The following is a 19,507-nucleotide window of genomic DNA, read 5'->3' as shown; positions in this document are numbered from 1 at the left end:
CCCAGAAAGCCTCTCTAGACTAGAGAGAATATTTTTGTCCTTGGCACTAGAAGGCTTTTGGGTTGTTTTCAACCCTTCTACCAAAATACTTTAAAACAGACACTCACATACACAGTTACATACATACACACATACATACATATGTACATCCATACACAGTTATACACCCACACACCCACCCACACATACATACATACATCAGACAGGTTTTATACCTGACATTGATTGAATAACCCAAAATATTGTATGGGAATCACTTCACTGTCAAGGTCCAGTTTGAAGATCAATGGAATGTTGCATTAGTTCTATTATTCAACATAAGAAACTATCTGGGGAATAAAACTGGAATTAAGGGATGACTTGATTCACTTAAAAAATATTAGATTAGTTTTAAAATCAAGTAACAATTGGTTCCATGGATGTCAATTTCTATCAATGTTCTGGTCTCTGTCTGAAACAGTGAAACTATCTGTCCCGCCTGTTGATAAACCAATGGTATGTAAACACAATTATTTTCTTGTTGTTGCATAAACTAAAATTTATTTTTTTGATATGTTATGATTCTTATCATTCTTCTATTCATCCTCCCAACTACCCATCTGTTCATCCTTCCAACCGTTCATCCATCATACCAACCACCCATATGTCCATCCTCCAACCATCCATCATACCAACCACCAATATGTCCATCCATCCTACCAACCACCCATATGTCCATCGTTCAACCATCTGTCCTACCAACCAACCATATGTCCATCCTCCAACCATCCATCCTACCAACCACATATATGTCCATCCTCCAACCATCCATCCTCCCAACCACCCATCTGTCCATCCTCCCAAACCATTCATCCATCTTACCAACCACCCATATGTCCATCCTCGAACCATCCATCCTCCCAACCACCCATATGTCCATCCTCTAACCATCCATCTTACCAACCACTCATATGTCCATCCTCCAAACCACCCATCTGTCCATCCTCCCAACTACCCACCTGTCCGTCCTCCCAACCACCCATCTGTCTATCCTCCTAACCGTTCATCCATCTTACCAACCACCCATATGTCCATCCTCTAACTATCCATCCTACCAACCACATACATGTCCATCCTCCAACCATCCATCCTACCAACCACATACATGTCCATCCTCCAACCATCCATCCTACCAACTACCCATATGTCCATCCTCTAACTATCCATCCTACCAACCACCTATATGTCCATCCTCCCAACCATCCATCTGTCCATCCTTCCAACCGTTCATCCATCTTACCAACCACCCATATGTCCATCCTCCAACCATCCATCCTCCCAACCACCCATATGTCCATCCTCCAACCATCCATCCTACCAACCACCTATAAGTCCATCCTCCCAACCATGCATCTGTCCATCTCCAAACCACCAATCTGTCCATCCTCCCACCCATCCATCCTTCCAAACAACCACCTGTTTATCTTCCCAACCACCAAAATGTAAATCCTCCCAATAACCCATCCTTCCATCCTCCCAACCACCCATCTGTCCATCCTCCCAACCACCCATCTGTCCATAAATAATTTGTTTTGACAGGACAAAATCTCTGTGTAATAATGAAAATGACTGAATGCAAACTCTTGTAAAGAAGCAATAAAGTCAATGATAAACACATGCACTGATCCATCTATTATATCAAACTAGCAACAGACACCTTGATCTACCAATGTATCATAGGATATAGATCTACACTGATTACAGTTGAGTGAATTTTGTATACAAAAATTTATACTGTACTTTTTTCCTTAACAACAGTGGTGTCCATTTTGTCAGTGCTAACAGAAGTGGTTCTCTGCTGGTGGAGGTTAGGATTTCCTGTCACCCCAGTACTTGGGAGATTTGTGCAGTACAGTGTCTTCAACATTTCCCATGTCTGTGCCACCTGGTATGAGAATTCAAAGTTTATGTAAAGTTTGTCTGGATTTATTAATTTTAACACATTTCAAGCAGTGAAACGCTACAGCTACTAACTTGTTCAGCATCAAACAGTATTTAGAAAACAAATTTAAATACCTGAAAATATTGAAAGTTACAAAGTATTCATTTACAGTATACTTTGATTTCAACTGGAAGTTTTGAGGACAATGAATTTTAAAAGCATCATCATAAAATATAAAAAATAATTATTTACATTAAATGTTGAATACCTCATGACTTATTTTCATGGGGTACCAATTTTTGTGGATTCTGTTGTTGCCCCAAACCTCAAAAGCAAAGACTCAACCAAAATTTAGCAACATATGAAGAAGACCCACTTTTTAATTTCATTAATCGAGGTAAACACAACTATTTAATAAATCAATGCCATTTCTGTAATTTGGCATAAAAATTAAGATTTTACTTGTTTTTGTTTTATTTTAACCTTTTGAAAAGATTTTATATTGCTTCAATATTCACATATCTATAAGATTGCCTGGCTGCATCAGCTTTCTTTGAATTTGAGTGTAAGTGATTGATCCTGACAGTTGTCGATATCGAATGTTAGTGATTAATCCTGATATTTCTTTGATTTTGAGTGTCATTGATTCTGACGTTATTTGATACTGAGTGTCAGTGATTAATCCTGACAGTTATTTGATACTGAGTGTCAGTGATTAATCCTGACAGTTGTTTAATTTTGAGTGTCTGTGATTAATCCTGATGGTTGTTTCATATTTAGTGTCAGTGATTAATCCTGACAGTTGTTTGATATTGTTTGTCAGTGATTAATCCTGAAAGTTATTTGATAATGTGTCAGTGATAAATCCCAACAGTTGTTTGGCACTGTATGTAAGTGATTTATCCTAACAGCTGCTTCATTTTGAACATCAGTGATTAATCCTGACAGTTGTCTGAATGTCAGAGATTATTCCTGACAGCTGTTTGATACTGAGTGTCAGTGATTGATCCTAACAGCTGCTTGATATTGTGTAAGAGACTAACCCTGACAGTTGTTTGATACTGAATGTCAGTGATTAATCCTGATTTTTTTTGATAATGTGTCAGTGATCAATCCTTACAGTTGTTTGATACTGCATGTAAGTGATTCATTCTAACAGTTGCATCAGTGATTAATCCTGACAGTTGTTTGATTCTGAGTGTTAGTAATTAATCCAGACAGCTGTTTCATATTGGGTGTCAGTGTCTAGCTCAAACAGTTGCTTGATCTGAGTGTCAATGACTGAGCCTGACAGTTGCTTGATTTTGAGCATCAGTTTTTAGTCCTTACAGTTATTTCAATTCAAGTGTCAGCGATTGATCCTATCAGTTGCTTTTAAGTGTCAATGAGTTAGCCTGACAGTTGTTTTATTTTGAGCATCAGTGATTAATCCTTTGTTATTTGATTTTGAGTGTCCGTGATTAATGCTAACAGTTGTCTGATATTGAGAATCAGTGATTAATCCTGACAGATGTTTGATACTGAGTGTCAGTGTTGTTGTTGTTGTTGTAGGGTTTAACGCCATTTTTCAGCACACGAAAGGCTATACATGGCGGCCAGTATTAATAGTGGAGGAAGAACCCGGGAAAACCCCAGAAAGAACCATCGACCCACAAGAAGCTACTGGCAAGCTTTCTCACATACCCACATTAGCTGAATCCTAGACTCGAACCCACGCAGACAGAGGTGAGATGGCAGTGATCCGTAATGGAGAGCGCTTTAGACCACTCAGCCACTCGGGGCCCCTTGAGTGTCAGTGATTGGTCCTAACAGTTCCTTGATTTTGAGTGTCAATGATTGATCATAGCCATAGTTTGAAATCGTGCTCAGTTGTAAGTATTGATTTAATCATTGCAGTAGCCATCATTTCTTGTCAGCATGGTTTTCTTATTTTGTATTCTTTATTTTGGGCACTGGTAGAGATTAATCCATGAAATTAAATACCAACAAAATAAAAACTTGGAGAAGCAAAACCCATGAAAATGTTTTTCTTTATAAAAAAGCTACAACAATTGAGACCCACTAAAATAAATGATACTAAGGTAAGTGAAAACCAGATATACTTAGTTTCAAAATGTTTTTGCTAAAGTCGGTTCCAGTAAAACATACCTGGGACCCAGGAAAGGCAATTTAATGAGGAGTACTCACCCATACATGCAATTTAGAATTTTCTTGTCATTTTAATATGAACTATGTGCTATCAAAATACCCTGGTATATATTTTATTTTTAAAACTGCCTTCCCTGGTTACCATGTATGTTTAAATGAAATAGTCCTAATAACAAAATGTTCTTGCTAAGGGTAAAATGTTCAAGTTAATGGTAAAATGTTCTAGTTAATGGTAAAATTGTTTTTGCTAAAGGTAAGATGTTCTAGTTAATGGCAAAATGTTCTAGTTAATGGTAAAATGTTCTAGTTAATGGCAACATGTTTTTGCTAAAGGTAAAATGTTCTAGTTAATGGCAACATGTAAAATGTTCTAGTTAATGGTAAAATGTTCTAGATAATGGTAAAATGTTCTAGTTAATGGTAAATGTTCTAGTTAATGGCAACATGTTCTTGCTAAAGGTAAAATGTTCTAGTTAATGATAATGTTCTAGTCAATGGTAAAATGTTCTAGTTAAAGGTAAAGTGTTCTAGTTAAAGGCAAAATGTTCTAGTTAAAGTGTTCTAGTTAAAGGTAAAATGTTCTAGTTAAAGGTAAAGTGTTCTAGTTAAAGGTAAAATGTGCTAGTTGATTTTGAAACATTCTTGTTAAATGTACAATGTTTCTGTTAATGATAAAATGTTCTTGTTAATGGTAAAAAACTGAAACTATGCTAAGCTATGAAATAATTGGGTTTTTGATCCCACAGGTGTTTAAATAAGTATACAAAATAAAATTAAAATAAATCAAATGATATCTTTATGTTAAGTAATTAATCAATTAGCTAGTTATTCTTTCAGTTATTCATTCATCCATTCTATTATTTATTCCTTCAGTCATCTTGCCCAGTGCATTTATGCACATATACATTCACCTGATGCCGGCCAAGATCACGAGCCACATTAGCATTGTGCTCCAACAAGTCCTCCAGGGGGCGCCCTGTCAACAGGTATTTCTGAGCTGATATCACAAACCAGTCCATCGATAAACTCTGGAAAATACAAAAAGCTAGTACAATATAGTACACTGACCATATGACCATCTTAGAGAACACATGTAACACTGTCATTAACACACATGTAACACCATCCCACAAAACACATGTAACACTGTCCTACAAAACACATCTGATATTGTCATTAACACCCATTCTCCTGACGGAGACCTAAAAAGTGGGGAAATCTGAAAAGCAGTTGTAGCTCCAAATATCAATGAGCAGGCTTTCTAAGCTCCCAGTCACATTTAATTCGACTTCTGAGAATGGGATTTCCTTTTAGGACACCAATACTCTGGGCTGATTCTTTTACTGTAAATCTAGAATAATTGTGAAAGATGAAAAGTTACTGAAAATAACTTTGCTGATAATTGATACAGATGTGGTAAACAGAATAATTTTCAAGTCATGAGGAAGATGATCAAACATTTAGTTTATAACAGAGTTTCATGATAAACTTTAAGTGCGATATAAAGTGTGATATAAACTTTAAGTGTGGTATAAACTTTAAGTGTGATATAAACTTTAAGTGTGGTACAAAGTGCGATATAAACTTTAAGTGTGATATAAAGTGTGATATAAACTTTAAGTGTGATATAAAGTGTGATATAAACTTTAAGTGTGGTATAAATGCTGGCAAAATCTGGTTTTTCATTGTGCAGATTAACAGTTTAACAATGTAATGGGTGTCAGTGACAAAATAAGCATCTCCATAAACAAGGATACAAAAGTGAAACTTCATAAAGTTATGGTGTTCACTGAAATGAGGACACAAGGATGATGATGATGGTAACATCATGGAGTTCACTTAACATTTATTTCATGTAAGCACTCATATAAGTGGACACCTCTACCCTATTCTCATGGAAGCCCAAGTGGACATCTCTACCCAATTCTCATGGAAGCCCAAGTGGACATCTCTACCCTATTCTCATGGAAGCCCTAGTGGACATCTCTACCCAATTCTCATGGAAGCCCAAGTGGACATCTCTACCCTATTCTCATGGAAGCCCTATATAGAATCTATGTTGGGTTTTGGACCGAGACAAAGAAATCCCAGTCAAGGGGTTACATTATTTGTCTCCCAACGAGGCTTGCCATGTGGGGAGACATATAATGTAGAACCACGACTGGGATTTCCTTGTCTCAGTCCAAACCCCAAAGCAGATTCTTTTTCTCACCCAATATTTTCCTTTAAAGTAAAAAGAATTCTTCACCAGTATAACATAGTTCACATCCAAATGTTTACATGCGGCTCATTAATACAAATATGTTGTATCCAAAGTACACAGTTTATATTTGTGAGCAAAGAAAAATAACAACATAAAACGTTGCATAGTAATGAGGCATTATCACATTTGATATATGGATGTCACATGAAATTAACAAGAAATAATTAATATTTATTACAAGAAACTGTTTCATTTCCAACAGTTCCAATTTTGGAAAGTTTTACTATAAATAATGAATGTGTACTGGCTACTCAGCTCTACTGTAGTTATACTTAGTACAAGCTGTAATGAAGAGTAACACCTTTCTTTAGATTATTCATGGGTAATTAGAGATCTCTGTCACTATCGTCTATAACTCTCCTTTTCATTGGAAGAGGTGAAACTGCTTCTGACATACTTGTGTTGTCCTTAATATTGATTGTAAAATTACCCCCAGGTATAAAAGACCCTCCAAATATGGACCCTAGCAGATAACCATGTGCTAATCTTTCAAGTTTATGGATTCTTTGAGAGAAAAAAATTATGTCTTGGAAATATGGCAAGTGCTACAGTGAAATTTGCCAATGGATTAATGTGTTGATGGATAAGTGCATTATTTGTCATTAAATATTGTAGGCATATTTTTGATTCAAGCAGGGAACAATGGAGATGCTTAACAAAATTAGAATAAAGCATGTTTGACATAACACATTTCTGGCTGTTAATAAGTTTTCTGTAGTTTTTAAGGGAGTTGGGAGGTTATGAAGTGTATAGGTCTATAGTCTATGTGCATGGATTAATGTTTTCTGTCATAGTTCATTTCACACATTGAGAATTTTATCCTATCTGTAGCACAGACAAATTTCAGGTCAGAGTCATTAAATTTAGCTGACAGGATATAATTGTATATAATTAGTTTCACACGAAGTATTTAAAACTAGTTAGGTAGCTTTAGTACATTTAATGATCCTGACCTAAAAATGGAATGAACTAGCATAATACCAAAAAGCTCGACATCCTGTGCATGTGTCTTTGTCTCTCTCAAAATGTTTTTGTATGGTGTTTTCTCAGAAATGGATTGACCTAACGTTACTATGTTTTTGTTATATATTTGCTGTTATCTGATGTTAGAACAACTACGTCGGGCACAGCAGAAGACAACATGGGTGTCTTTTTTTAAAAGTAGTTCTGAGCACGTGAACACCTTGACTGAGATGACTGGTCTGAGATGACTAGACTGAAATAAGGAAAGTAAGGTTAGCAAAACAGCAAGATTTCTCTGTCGCATGGGTGAGAAAGTGAACACCTCTACCCTATTCTCATTGAAGCACAAGTAGACACCTCTACCCTATTCTCATGGAAGCCATAGTGGACAACACTACACTATTCTTATTGAAGCACATGTGGACACCTCTACCCTATTTTCATGGAAGCCATAGTGGACACCTCTACCCTATTCTCATGGAAGCCATAGTGGACACCTCTACCCTATTCTCATGGAAGCCATAGTGGACACCTCTACCCAATTTATTGCAAGCACATATAAATAAATGCATCTGCACCATCCCCACGGAAGCATTTTTGGATGGCTACTGTAAACATCAGCCATTTTTAACTGATTTTCGTAGCACCACAATCATGGGAAAACCGCCTTTAGATACAACAGGCTATGAGGTAAATGGCAATGTCGCATTGTGTAGCTGCTATTTAAGATCTAGTCATACTCTGCTTTTTAAAGTAACTCTGTCAGATTCTCCAATCTGCTAATTGGTGACTGTGGAGTTCGTTCAGTAGATTCTTGAGTCTGGGTGATTAGAATTATGACTATGAACACTTAGTCCAATGTTGATGTTGGCAACAGTGATGCTTCTTAATTTATCAAATCCAAATGATTTAGTGATGTAGACATTGAAAATGAACAAGTAGATTTCAAGATTTAGTAGTGTCAGCTATGGCTGGTCACACTGCTTCACTGGCTTGACAGTGACTGAGTTCTCACAAGATTTTAAATCACATCAAAAAAAGTGTTTTCCATTAAAAATAATTATACAACTATAAAGATCAGTTTGTACTAATAAATCTTTTTAAAGATAATAGATGTGTACCAGAAAGGTAAAATGGTTCAAATTGATGCTGAACTTAGCACATACTACACTGATATAAATTTAACAGGCAAGCCTGTGCTACCAAGCCATGTAAGTAACATGTGTTCTATTTAAAGCACAGGGGCCCCGAGTGGCCGAGTGGTCTAAAGCACTCACCGTTCCAGATCACTGCCATCTCACCTCTGTCTGCGTGGGTTCGAGTCCAAGGCTCAGCTAGTGTGGGTATGTGGGAAAGCCTGCCAGTAGCTTCTCGTGGGTCAGTGGTTCTTCCCTGGGTTTTCCAGGGTTCTTCCTCCACCAGTTATACTGGCCGCCATGTATAGCCTATCTTGTGCTGAAAAATGGCGTTAAACCCTAGAACAACTAGAACAACATTTACAGCACACTGGACTGTGTGACTTTGGTACATGTATATCAACTACCTAAACAGCAAAAGACTCTATGAGGTAAAGGGTTAAGTGAGGATAGAAAGGTAATTATGCCTGATAATGTCGTGGTGTTCACTGACGCTATGGTACAAGAGTTACATTTGGTAGGTGTTGGGTTTTATCATACTGACCTCTTCAGGGTGACTGAAGGTCATCAGGTAACTTGTGGCATCCAGAAACTTGTCACTGCGACCTGGGTGTTTCTTGAAAAATGGCCGACCACTAGGTGTCTGTGTCTTCTCTATATGCAGAAATTTGAAAAGAAAAATTGTCAGTTTAAGTACAAATTTAGCAGTTCAGGGACCAAATGTTAGGGGAAAAAAGCATTGGAGATAGCAAATAGTTCAGTATGTCAGTTCAGTTGATCAGATCTTATGGAACAAAATATCCCATAGTAAACAGTTTAGTATTTCAGTTCCATACATCAGATGTTAGAGAACAAAGTATTTCAAAATAGTAGATAGTTAAGTATTTAAGTTAGTCAGTATTGTGGTCTGCTTATTCTATAGATATTTCAATTATCAAAAGAACAATATCAGCTGTAAGGTAAACCAAATAACTCCTTGCTGAGATATTAAGGGCTATCAGATGTAAGCTAAACCAAATACTTCCTTGCAAGAAAATTTATTATAAATATTTATTTATCCAGCTGGTAGTAGTGCAATAAACCTAAAGAAAACAATAGGTTTTACTCTTTTCTAGTATTCAATAAGCACTTTTCCTATCTGACCCTTCAATACTTTCAAAGTGTTTAAAAAAACTTATAATTAAAATCACCATGTTTATCTGTGCAGGCATGAGAAATTATGCCTTGTGTGCTGATATCCAGGCCAGCTGGTACCAGAAGATCTCCTGGTCGCTTGGCATCTTTGAACAGGTGCTGGTAGATGAAACAGTCTTTGCTGCCACTATACAACATATGGGGGTCATCCTTCTTCCAGACAATGCCTGAAAATTAGACTAACAATTAACATCCTAGTGTAAGAAATCTTCTATATACAATGTGCATTTGTCATGGACCATCCAAATGATGCCTGAACATTATAAAATGACATACAGGTTTACAATAATACCACTACAATGCTGCTGTACAAAGCACATGTGTCTGTGTTCTTATTCTGTATAGTTACTGAAAAGCGTAAAGCAAAGACGTTGATGATTCTAATACAATTAATGATGTTGAAAATACTAGTATTTAACAGCCATCATGTTATTAGTTACTGTCTCAAGTTCTGTCATTGCAAAACCACTCTACAATACCAAGGAGTTATCCTGCGTACAAGTTATGCAGTATTCGAAAAACATGATAGCCTCATGCCCAGGTTTATGTCAGTCTTATATAGGCTTCACTTTCTCAGAGAGCTTCTGACCCAAGCATATCATTCTTTTATAGGCCCCTCTTTCTCAGAGAGCTTCTGACCCAAGCATATCCTTCTTTTATAGGCCCCTCTTTCTCAGAGAGCTTCTGACCCAAGCATATCATTCTTTTATAGGCCCCTCTTTCTCAGAGAGCTTCTGACCCAAGCATATCATTCTTTTATAGGCCCCTCTTTCTCAGAGAGCTTCTGATCCAAGCCTGTCACAGTCTAATATAGGCTCTTCTTTTTTAGAGAGCTTCTGGCCCAGGTCTATCTCAGTCTTACACAGGCTCCTTTCTCAGAGAGCTACTGGCCCAAGCATATCATTCTTGTATAGGCTCCTCTTTCTCAGAGAATTTCTGGCCCAGGCCTATCTCAGTCTTATACAGGTTCCTCTTTCTAAGAGAGCATCTGGCCCAGGCATATCTCAGTCTTATACAGGTTCCTCTTTCTAAGAGAGCATCTGGCCCAGGCATATCTCAGTCTTATACAGGTTCCTCTATCTAAGAGAGCATCTGGCCCAGGCATATCTCAGTCTTATACAGGCTCCTCTTTCTCAGAGAGCCTCTGGACCAAGCATATCTCAGGTTTTTACAGGCTCCTCTTTCTCAGCAAGATTCTGGTCTAGGCCTATCTCAGTCTTATGTAGGCTCATCTTTCTCAGAGAGCCTCTGGACCAGGTAACAGTTGATTTTTTCTTCTGCTCACAAATAAAACTTCTCTGGAGCAATTAGATTTTGACATTAGTAAGTGATTATTAAAATCCAACTTTTGCCTGGATTGTGTGTTAGAGCTATTTTGGGGGCGGTGATCTGAAGTGGCTAACAACAAGAAAATGTCACTGGAAAGCATGGCATTCTGAAAAACACTGCAACATCATCCATCATTAAAGGAGTAATTTCTTGTGGTGAAGACAAAAAAATCGACATTTTATCACATAATCTAAATAAAGCAGCATGAAGACAAAATGGTGTTCATTCACCTTTATTTTCTTTCATTATCTAGCAATATTTCATTAAGTGAAATTGCAGTCTTCTCTTTCACACTCTTGATTGCTTCTCAGCCATGGTTTATTTCAATAGAAGTTTTTCAGTATATCAATGTGATTCATGTGTAGTGACATCTTTGTCAATAAAATATTTTTAGCATAGCAATTTGATTCATGTGTTCATGTGTAGTGACATCTTTGTCAATAAAATATTTTTAGCATAGTGTTACGAGACAATGCTCATAAAATAAGTAACAGAAAAGAGTGAAGACAGCAAGCTTTGAAAAATTTAACAAATAATTTATTTCCCTAGAATAGCGGCCCCAAGTGGCCGAGTGGTCTAAAGCGCACTACGTTACGGATCACTGCCATCTCACCTCTGTCTGCGTAGGTTCGAGTCTCGGATTTGGCCAATGTGGGTATGTGAGAAAGCTTGCCAGTAGCTTCTTGTGGGTCGGTGGTTCTTTCCGGGATTTTCCTGGGTTCTTCCTCCACCATTAATACTGGCTGCCATGTATAGCCTATCGTGTGCTGAAAAATGGCATTAAACCCAACAACAACAACAACAACAACAATTGCCCTAGAATACAAAGTGAAAGATATAAAAAAAGAACTTATGGTATTGCGAATTAAATCCAAAAATAATCCAAGAATTATAAACACAAGTCCTATCAATGAAAAATTCTAAGTGAATCTCAGTTCAAATCCCGATGAAATTCAAGATGGAAGGTGATGACAGCTATAATAACCTACAAAGTGCAGAAGTGTCAACAGTCTCTTGTTGAATCACAGAAATATTATTCCTGGTTTGAATTCAGTATAAATTCCAATAAATGCCTTTGTCCAAAAATTATCAGAGCACTTTTGTACTTAATAATAACAATAATAATGAGGACTTTGTAAAGTGCCTAATCTTTAGAAGCTCTAAGCGCTTTACAACATCAGACAACACCTATAACATAACAAACATATAATGATATGATTACAAAAACAAACACCATAAAATTAGAAAACATAAAAAAACATGCTGAAAATATTTAAGGTAGGAAACATTATTACGTCTTTAAGTTTGTTCTTGCAGTCGAAATAGTGAGTTTTAAGAGCACTCTTGAATGGGATCACCGTGTCTTTGTGTCTAAGTTCAGTGGGCAATTCATTCCATGTTGCTGGGCCCTCATATGCAAAAGAATGCTGTCCATATGACTTTGTTTTCATAGTGGGAATAATGAGTATACGACTGACAGAAGAGGAGCGTAAGTATATTGCTGGTGTGTACACATGGGTGAGGTCGGATAGGTATGTCGGACTGGAGTCCATCAGTGAAACATAGCACAGAGAACAAATTTTGTGTTTGATTCTGAACTGAATGGATAGCCAGTGTAGGGTACAGAGCAGCAGGTAGGTGTGCTCTGATCGTGCTACTCTAAGTATGATCTGAGCAGCTGTGTTTTGAACTTTTTAAAGCTTCTGGAGCAGATATTGAGATGAACCAGACAGAATTGAGTTACAATAGTCCAGTCTTGAAAGTACTAATGAACACACAAGTGTTTTAGTGGCATCACTAGGTGTTCATCCATCCATGCTTTTTGTTTAACTTTCACTACAATTCCCTTTAGGATTTTTACAATTTTTAAGTTTCTAATTCCCCAAAAGATTATCATGGGTAGCAAAAAGTCACCAGATGCCAGGCACATCAATAAACAAGTTAAATGGCGCTTGTCACTGCTGGTACCTCTAATATGCACCTCTCTTGTCCCGACTTCATCAATTATCTTCCCTGGAACCAAGTCAAAATACACTGGCATTTTGTCCATATTTCCAATTAAATGTTCATCAAATTCCTCCTCCTCCCACAGCCTTCTTATATATCTGGTAACGAAGTCTATTTTTTCCTCTAGACAGTTTTTGAGATATTATAGTTCTGCATCTCAGCTCAAGTCCATTTCGCTTGAAAAAGCCATCAACCCATCCTCTTGAGCCCTGAAACTTTGGATTTTCCTCCTGAATAATTGCAGTGGCATAATTTTGCAGCATCTCAAATGTTACAGGCATGTGATGGTCCCACATACAGAGTAACCAGGATAAAATTTCCTGCTCCTTTTCATGTGAATATGTCAAGGCTCAGCCGGCACCTGGGATTGATCCTTTCTTTGTCCTTTCAATATTTTTCAGAGTCAGCGACTTTTGCATTTATGATTAAAACTAACTGGGTTTTTATAGTTTTTACTGCATTACTATATTGAGACAATAAGATTAATTGCCCAATGGTCTGTGGTCTTCACTTCATCCTGTACTGAGATATTATTTTTACTGGATAAATAAACTCAAATGGCTTCTGAACCCATTTTATTCAAATGCACATGTTTCTTTATTACACTGACTGACGTAAAGAAGAGCGCTCATTAACGATGTTTTCCAGCTGTTAATGAATAGCGGTATATATTGTAATGACAACAACAGAACAAAAATATCAATCGTTATATTTTCTCACTGATACAAAAGACAAAAGAAGGGCAATGTGATGAATGCGAATAGATTCTCAGTTACAAAAACTGATCACCTTTCTAAGTAAGCTGGGCAAAGGGCTTTCTACACACTTATAATAGGTGAATATTTCTTTAGTTTTTACTTTCTTTTTTATTATTAGATGCTTCAGTTACACATTTATGCAAAGATAACAGATAATTCATGTTTGTGTTTCACTGAGGAAACAAATATTTATATTTCTCATATGGGATTATACAAAATATACTCAGCAAAGAATAAACTAGTCGTTTTGCATATCTGAGTGATACATCAATATTTTTTCTGACGCAGTTTGAAATGTGAAGCAAATAAAAAAACATAAAAATATGTAGTGAAATACAATAATAAAAGAAAGAAATTATCAATGACCTATATGCATGAATATATACGATTATTATATTGCGTGAATCTCTTGTTTCACCATTTGATGCCTCAGTTAAGAACGTGCCCAAAGTTAGTCACTATTCATAGCTTGCTTAGCAAAACAATACCCTGGTCATTTGATGTACCTATATCGAACTTTGGTATATTGTGTCCTCAGTCAACCCAACACTGACTGATGTGCAGCATTGCCTGGGGGTTTAATCTGTGATGAAATAGTGTCCCATGTCAACCCAACACTGATGTGCAGCATCAACTGGGGATCTAATCTGTGATGAAATAGTGTTCAGTACATGGAAAATAAAGTACTCTCAGACAGCAATGGAGGCCAGAACAAACTCCTGTCTTATGACCTATTTGTAGACTCCTTAATAATTTACCTTTCAATAAAGTTTAAGTGCTTACTTGTTGTGACATCCTTGTGGTTTTCAAAAGTTGCAAAGGGGATGAACGGTCGACGGATGTCCCAGATGTTGATGCTAGAGTCGACAAGAAGCGAACAACTGGCAATATAGAACTCTCTCAGTGGCCGCCAGCGTATCTTAGATACTGATGCAATTGTCTGGATGCAGTGGGTCAGCTTACACTTAGCACTGTCCCACACCTGTTTGTAAAAAAATAAATAAGGAATCAAACTTAGCACAAGGCCTAAATGGTAGAGTGCAACACCTGTGAACAAATTCAAATAAGGAAAGAAACTTAGTAAGTGTTCACTGGAACACCACCACACCTGTAAGAACAAGAATACATAATGGATGAAACTTAGTATGTTGGATACTTAGAACATAACTACACCTGTGTGAACAAAACTAAATAAGTACAGAAACAGAGTACAAGGGTTCCCTGGAACACCACCACATGTGTGTGAAGAGGAATATATAATGGATGACACTTAGTAAAATAATTATTTAGAACATCACCACAACTGTATGAACAGGAATAAAGGCAGAATGAACTTTGTGCATGGGTTTGATAGAACAATGCCATGACACCTGTGAAAACAGGAACAAAATATAGGCTTAAACTTAGTCCAAGGGCTCATGGAACACCATACGCCTGTGTACAAGAAAAATGAAGGGATAAAACTGAGTACAAGGTTTCATGGAAAACCACACATCTGTGTGAACATGAAAATTTAAGGGATGAAACTCAGGAAATGGTCTGTGGAACACCACACACCTGCGTGAACAAGAGACAAATAAGGGATGAAAATTAGCACAAGGCTTCATGGAACACCACAACCATGTGAACAAGAAAAATGTTGTGAAACTTAGTACATGTACAAGGGTTGATGGAACACCACAACCATGTGTAAACAAGAAAAAATATCATGAAACTTAGTACAAGAGTTCATGGAACACTGCACCTGTTTGAACAATAAATAAGGAAATAAACTTAGTACACTACTCCAGTGGTTCCCAAGCTTTTCAAGTAGAGGGCCATATCTACTATTTTAGTAATTAAGCGGGCCACAACGTTATAAAATTATAAATGTTTATCAATGTTTATAAAATTATAAAAGTCATGTAATATCATTCTTAAATTTATTAACTTTCAGCAACCAAATTCTAAAACTTTAAAAGCAGTCAGTGTCAGTCCTACACTACAGTCATTTTCGGTTTTGAATCAAACGGTCATTTAACAATTTTAAATCAGTTTTGAAAACCGATATTAATATAATTAATTTACAATTGTAACTGTTCTTCACAACCAGTTACTGAAGTTCAGATGCGGGTTTATTAACGTCTGGGCACAAAGCTGTTGTGCCCAAAGCCATAAGCGCAGCTAGGTTACTGTCGGTGAGTCTCGAACGTTGCTTGTTTTTTTTTTATAATTGTCATTGCAGAAAATGACTGCTCACATCTATAAGTCGAACCAAAACGACAAACATATCTCTGTAAATGAACGCAAGTGTTCAAACTGTTTGACAGGCAATAGTCGCCAGAATGAGATCATATGATCAGCTGAGGGTGAAGCAGGCAGCTCCTGGAATTTGCATCTCAGTGCAGAATTGCATTTCAAATCAATTACTTCGACAAGGCTGGGAAAAGTGAATTTCCTAATGTTTCGTTCGCTAACTCAATGGGCGCAATCAATAATTATATCCGAGCACAACAACCACACACAGAGTGAATTATCGAACGCTGACGGAGCTCCGAGTGCTCGACCAAAATGACAGACTTCTTAGAAATAACATTATAGACTCTGCTGTAGATCGCGCATTATTGCAACTTTTGTCTAGTTATTATTTATTTATTTGAACGTTAATAAATATTTGAAATTATTAAAATACATTATAGTAAATATAAAGGCCTCGCAAGCCACTTTCTGAGAGCTGACGGGCCACAAGTTGCCCGCGGGCCATGGTTTGGGAACCTCTGCACTACTCCATCACTATCGATGACCTGGATAATTTTTTAACCCACTTAAAATGTGGAGGCAGGTGTGGATCCCAGTTAGAAAATGCAAAATAAATAGGAAATAATTTGCTGAATGTGAATGATGTCAGTATCAAAATTGGTAAATGATACCTTGATATATCACTTATTTTATAGCTGAAAACTGGCTAGTACCCTGGAATTTGAATCAACATTAATACTTACAGAATTAAATAACAATAAAATAAGTTTTGCCAAGTGAAACTTGTGTATGAGTTTAATCTTTAAACTTGGTTTCAGTGTAATCATTATAGATGTGATATGTCCATTGTATTCCAACACAATGCGTCTATTAACCATCATAGCGATGCCCATTAGGGTTACTGTGAGAACCTAATTAAGTAACAGCCGTGTTTTGATCTCTGACTTGCAAAAGTGCTGGCTACACACTGTCACAATCAAATTAAAGTTTACTTGCATTGTATTATCATATTAATTAGTTTGTAAAGTGGTAGAAGAAAGAAAGTTAAATGGGATACCTACCTGCATAAGAGCTAGAAGTAACAGTCATACAAATCCTACCGGTGTAAGAGCCTTAAGTCACAGTCATAATGATCCTACCTGTGCAAAAGCTAGCAGTCATGATCATAATGATCCGACCTGTGTAAGATCTATAAGTCATGGTCATACAAATTAAACCCATGTAAGAGCAAGCAGCCATAGTCTTATAAAAACTACCTGTGCAAGAGCTATAAGTCAAGGTCATACAAATTAAACCTGTGTAAGAGCTATCAGTCATGGTCATACCAATCCTACCTGTGTAAGAGCAAGAAGTCATGGTCATACAAAAACTACCTGTGTAAGAGCTAGCAGTCATAGTCTTACAAACCCTACCTGTGTAAGAGCTATAAGTCATGGTCATACAAATCCTAACATGTAAGAGCTAGCAGTCACAGTCATACAGATCCTACCTGTGCATGAGCTAGCAGTCAGTCATACAAATCCTACCTGTGTAAGAGCTAGCAGTCCTGGTCATATCCTACCTGCATAACAGCTAGCAGTCACAGTCATACAGATCCTACCTGTGCATGAGCTAGCAGTCAGTCATACAAATCCTATCTGTGTAAGAGCTAGCAGTCCTGGTCATATCCTACCTGCATAACAGCTAGCAGTCACAGTCATACAGATCCTACCTGTGCAAGAGCTAGCAGTCAGTCATACAGATCCTACCTGTGCAAGAGCTAGCAGTCAGTCATACAAATCCTACCTGTGTAAGAGCTAGCAGTCACGGTCATATCCTACCTGCATAACAGCTAGCAGTCAGTCATACAGATCCTACCTGTGCAAGAGCTACAAGTCACTGTCATACAAATCCTACCTGTGTAAAAGCTATAAGTCACAGTCATACAAATCCTACCTGTGTAAAAGCTATAAGTCACAGTCATACAAATCCTACCTGTGTAAGAGCTATAAGTCACAGTCATACAAATCCTACCTGTGTAAAAGCTATAAGTCACAGTCATACAAATCCTACCTGTGTAAGAACTAGCAGTCACAGTCATACAAATCCTACCTGTGTAAGAGCTAGCAGTCACGGTCATATCCTACCTGCATAACAGCTAGCAGTCAGTCATACAGATCCTACCTGTGCAAGAGCTACAAGTCACTGTCATACAAATCCTACCTGTGTAAAAGCTATAAGTCACAGTCTTACAAATCCTACCTGTGTAAAAGCTATAAGTCACAGTCATACAAATCCTACCTGTGTAAGAGCTATAAGTCACAGTCATACAAATCCTACCTGTGTAAAAGCTATAAGTCACAATCATACAAATCCTACCTGTGTAAGAACTAGCAGTCACAGTCATACAAATCCTACCTGTGTAAGAGCTATAATCAAGGTCATAATGATGCCACCTGTGTAACAGCTGTCAGACATAGTTCATACAAATCCTTCCTGTGTAAGAACTAGCAGTTATGGTTATGTGTTAAGTCAACTCATTTCAACTGACTAATCAAGCTGAACTAAATACACTAAATACATGTAACATAATTAAAGTATGATAGTAAAGGAGCTAAGCACTAATCAGTGATAGCACATGAACCATGCACTAATTAACGATATTAAGGGAACCAGGAATTAATCAAAGATATTAAAGGAACTCTGAAGTAATTGACGATTATAGTAATGGAACCATGCACTAATCAACAATAGTAAAGGAACCATGCAATACAGTGCTTCTCTTTACCCTCATTTGTGCTTCAGAGACCTCCAGATTTTTTTATTTCACCCCCAGTTTTGATATCAAAGTTTGTTTTTTACTCAGTCTGACCTCCATTTTTGACACCAAGGGGAATTTTGACCCCCAATCTTGCGACCCTAGGGGATACACTGCGATATATCAATTATAGTAAAGGAACAGCACACCAATCTGATAGCAAGGGGACTAAATTGATCAACAATAATTTATCATACTTAAATGTTATCAATACAAAGGTCATCCATAACAGGAGAGGAACCATGCAATATATCAATTATAGTAAAGGAACAACACACCAATCAATGATAGCAAGGGGACCACATTGATCAACAATAACTTATCATACTTAAATGTTATCAATACAAAGGTCATCCATAACAGCAGAGGAACCATGCAATATATCAATTATAGTAAAGGAACAGCAGAACAATATGATAGCAAGGGGACTAAAACTGATCAACAATAATGTATCATACTTAAATGTTACCAATACAAAGGTCATCTATAACAGTAGAGGAACTGTGTCCTAAGTGCATGAAAAGCTTAGTTTTATGATGGAGAAGCATCCAAAGTCTATAGTTAACTACAAATTCCCAACAAACTGGCACTCAGAGGTTTGCTAATGGATGAGCAAAAATTTCACTCTAACTTGCAAAAGAATTACAACATCAGTATTTTATCAACATAATTTTTGTTTTTAAAAATCCAATTTTTACATTGTTTGTCTACAAAATGTCCCTATTTATTAAGAATCTTGTTTTATTTTGAATC

The 19,507-nt window shown here is 37.0% G+C and overlaps 1 protein-coding gene across 3 annotated transcripts in view; it reads right to left on the bottom strand.

Annotated features, from left to right (window-relative positions):
• The window catches only part of LOC149776615 (GATOR2 complex protein WDR24-like), a 91,339-nt gene that overhangs the window by 33,192 nt on the left and 38,640 nt on the right, over positions 1–19,507 (bottom strand). For all 3 annotated transcript variants that reach the window (XM_089941116.1, XM_089941117.1, XM_089941115.1), the window contains exons 8-12: positions 14,503–14,701; positions 9,622–9,792; positions 8,976–9,085; positions 4,981–5,097; positions 1,780–1,924 (exon numbers count right to left, since the gene is read on the bottom strand). In XM_089941116.1, the coding sequence (XP_089797242.1) occupies positions 1,780–1,924; positions 4,981–5,097; positions 8,976–9,085; positions 9,622–9,792; positions 14,503–14,701 (742 nt within the window). The remainder of the gene's footprint in view (positions 1–1,779; positions 1,925–4,980; positions 5,098–8,975; positions 9,086–9,621; positions 9,793–14,502; positions 14,702–19,507) is intronic.

Source organism: Sinohyriopsis cumingii, chromosome 18, assembly GCF_028554795.1.
Source record: "Sinohyriopsis cumingii isolate HCF-2022 chromosome 18, ASM2855479v2, whole genome shotgun sequence".
In the NCBI taxonomy this organism is placed as follows: Eukaryota; Metazoa; Mollusca; class Bivalvia; order Unionida; family Unionidae; genus Sinohyriopsis; species Sinohyriopsis cumingii.
Note: the sequence above shows the minus strand (reverse complement) of the source record. Positions and strands in the feature narration are given on the sequence as shown.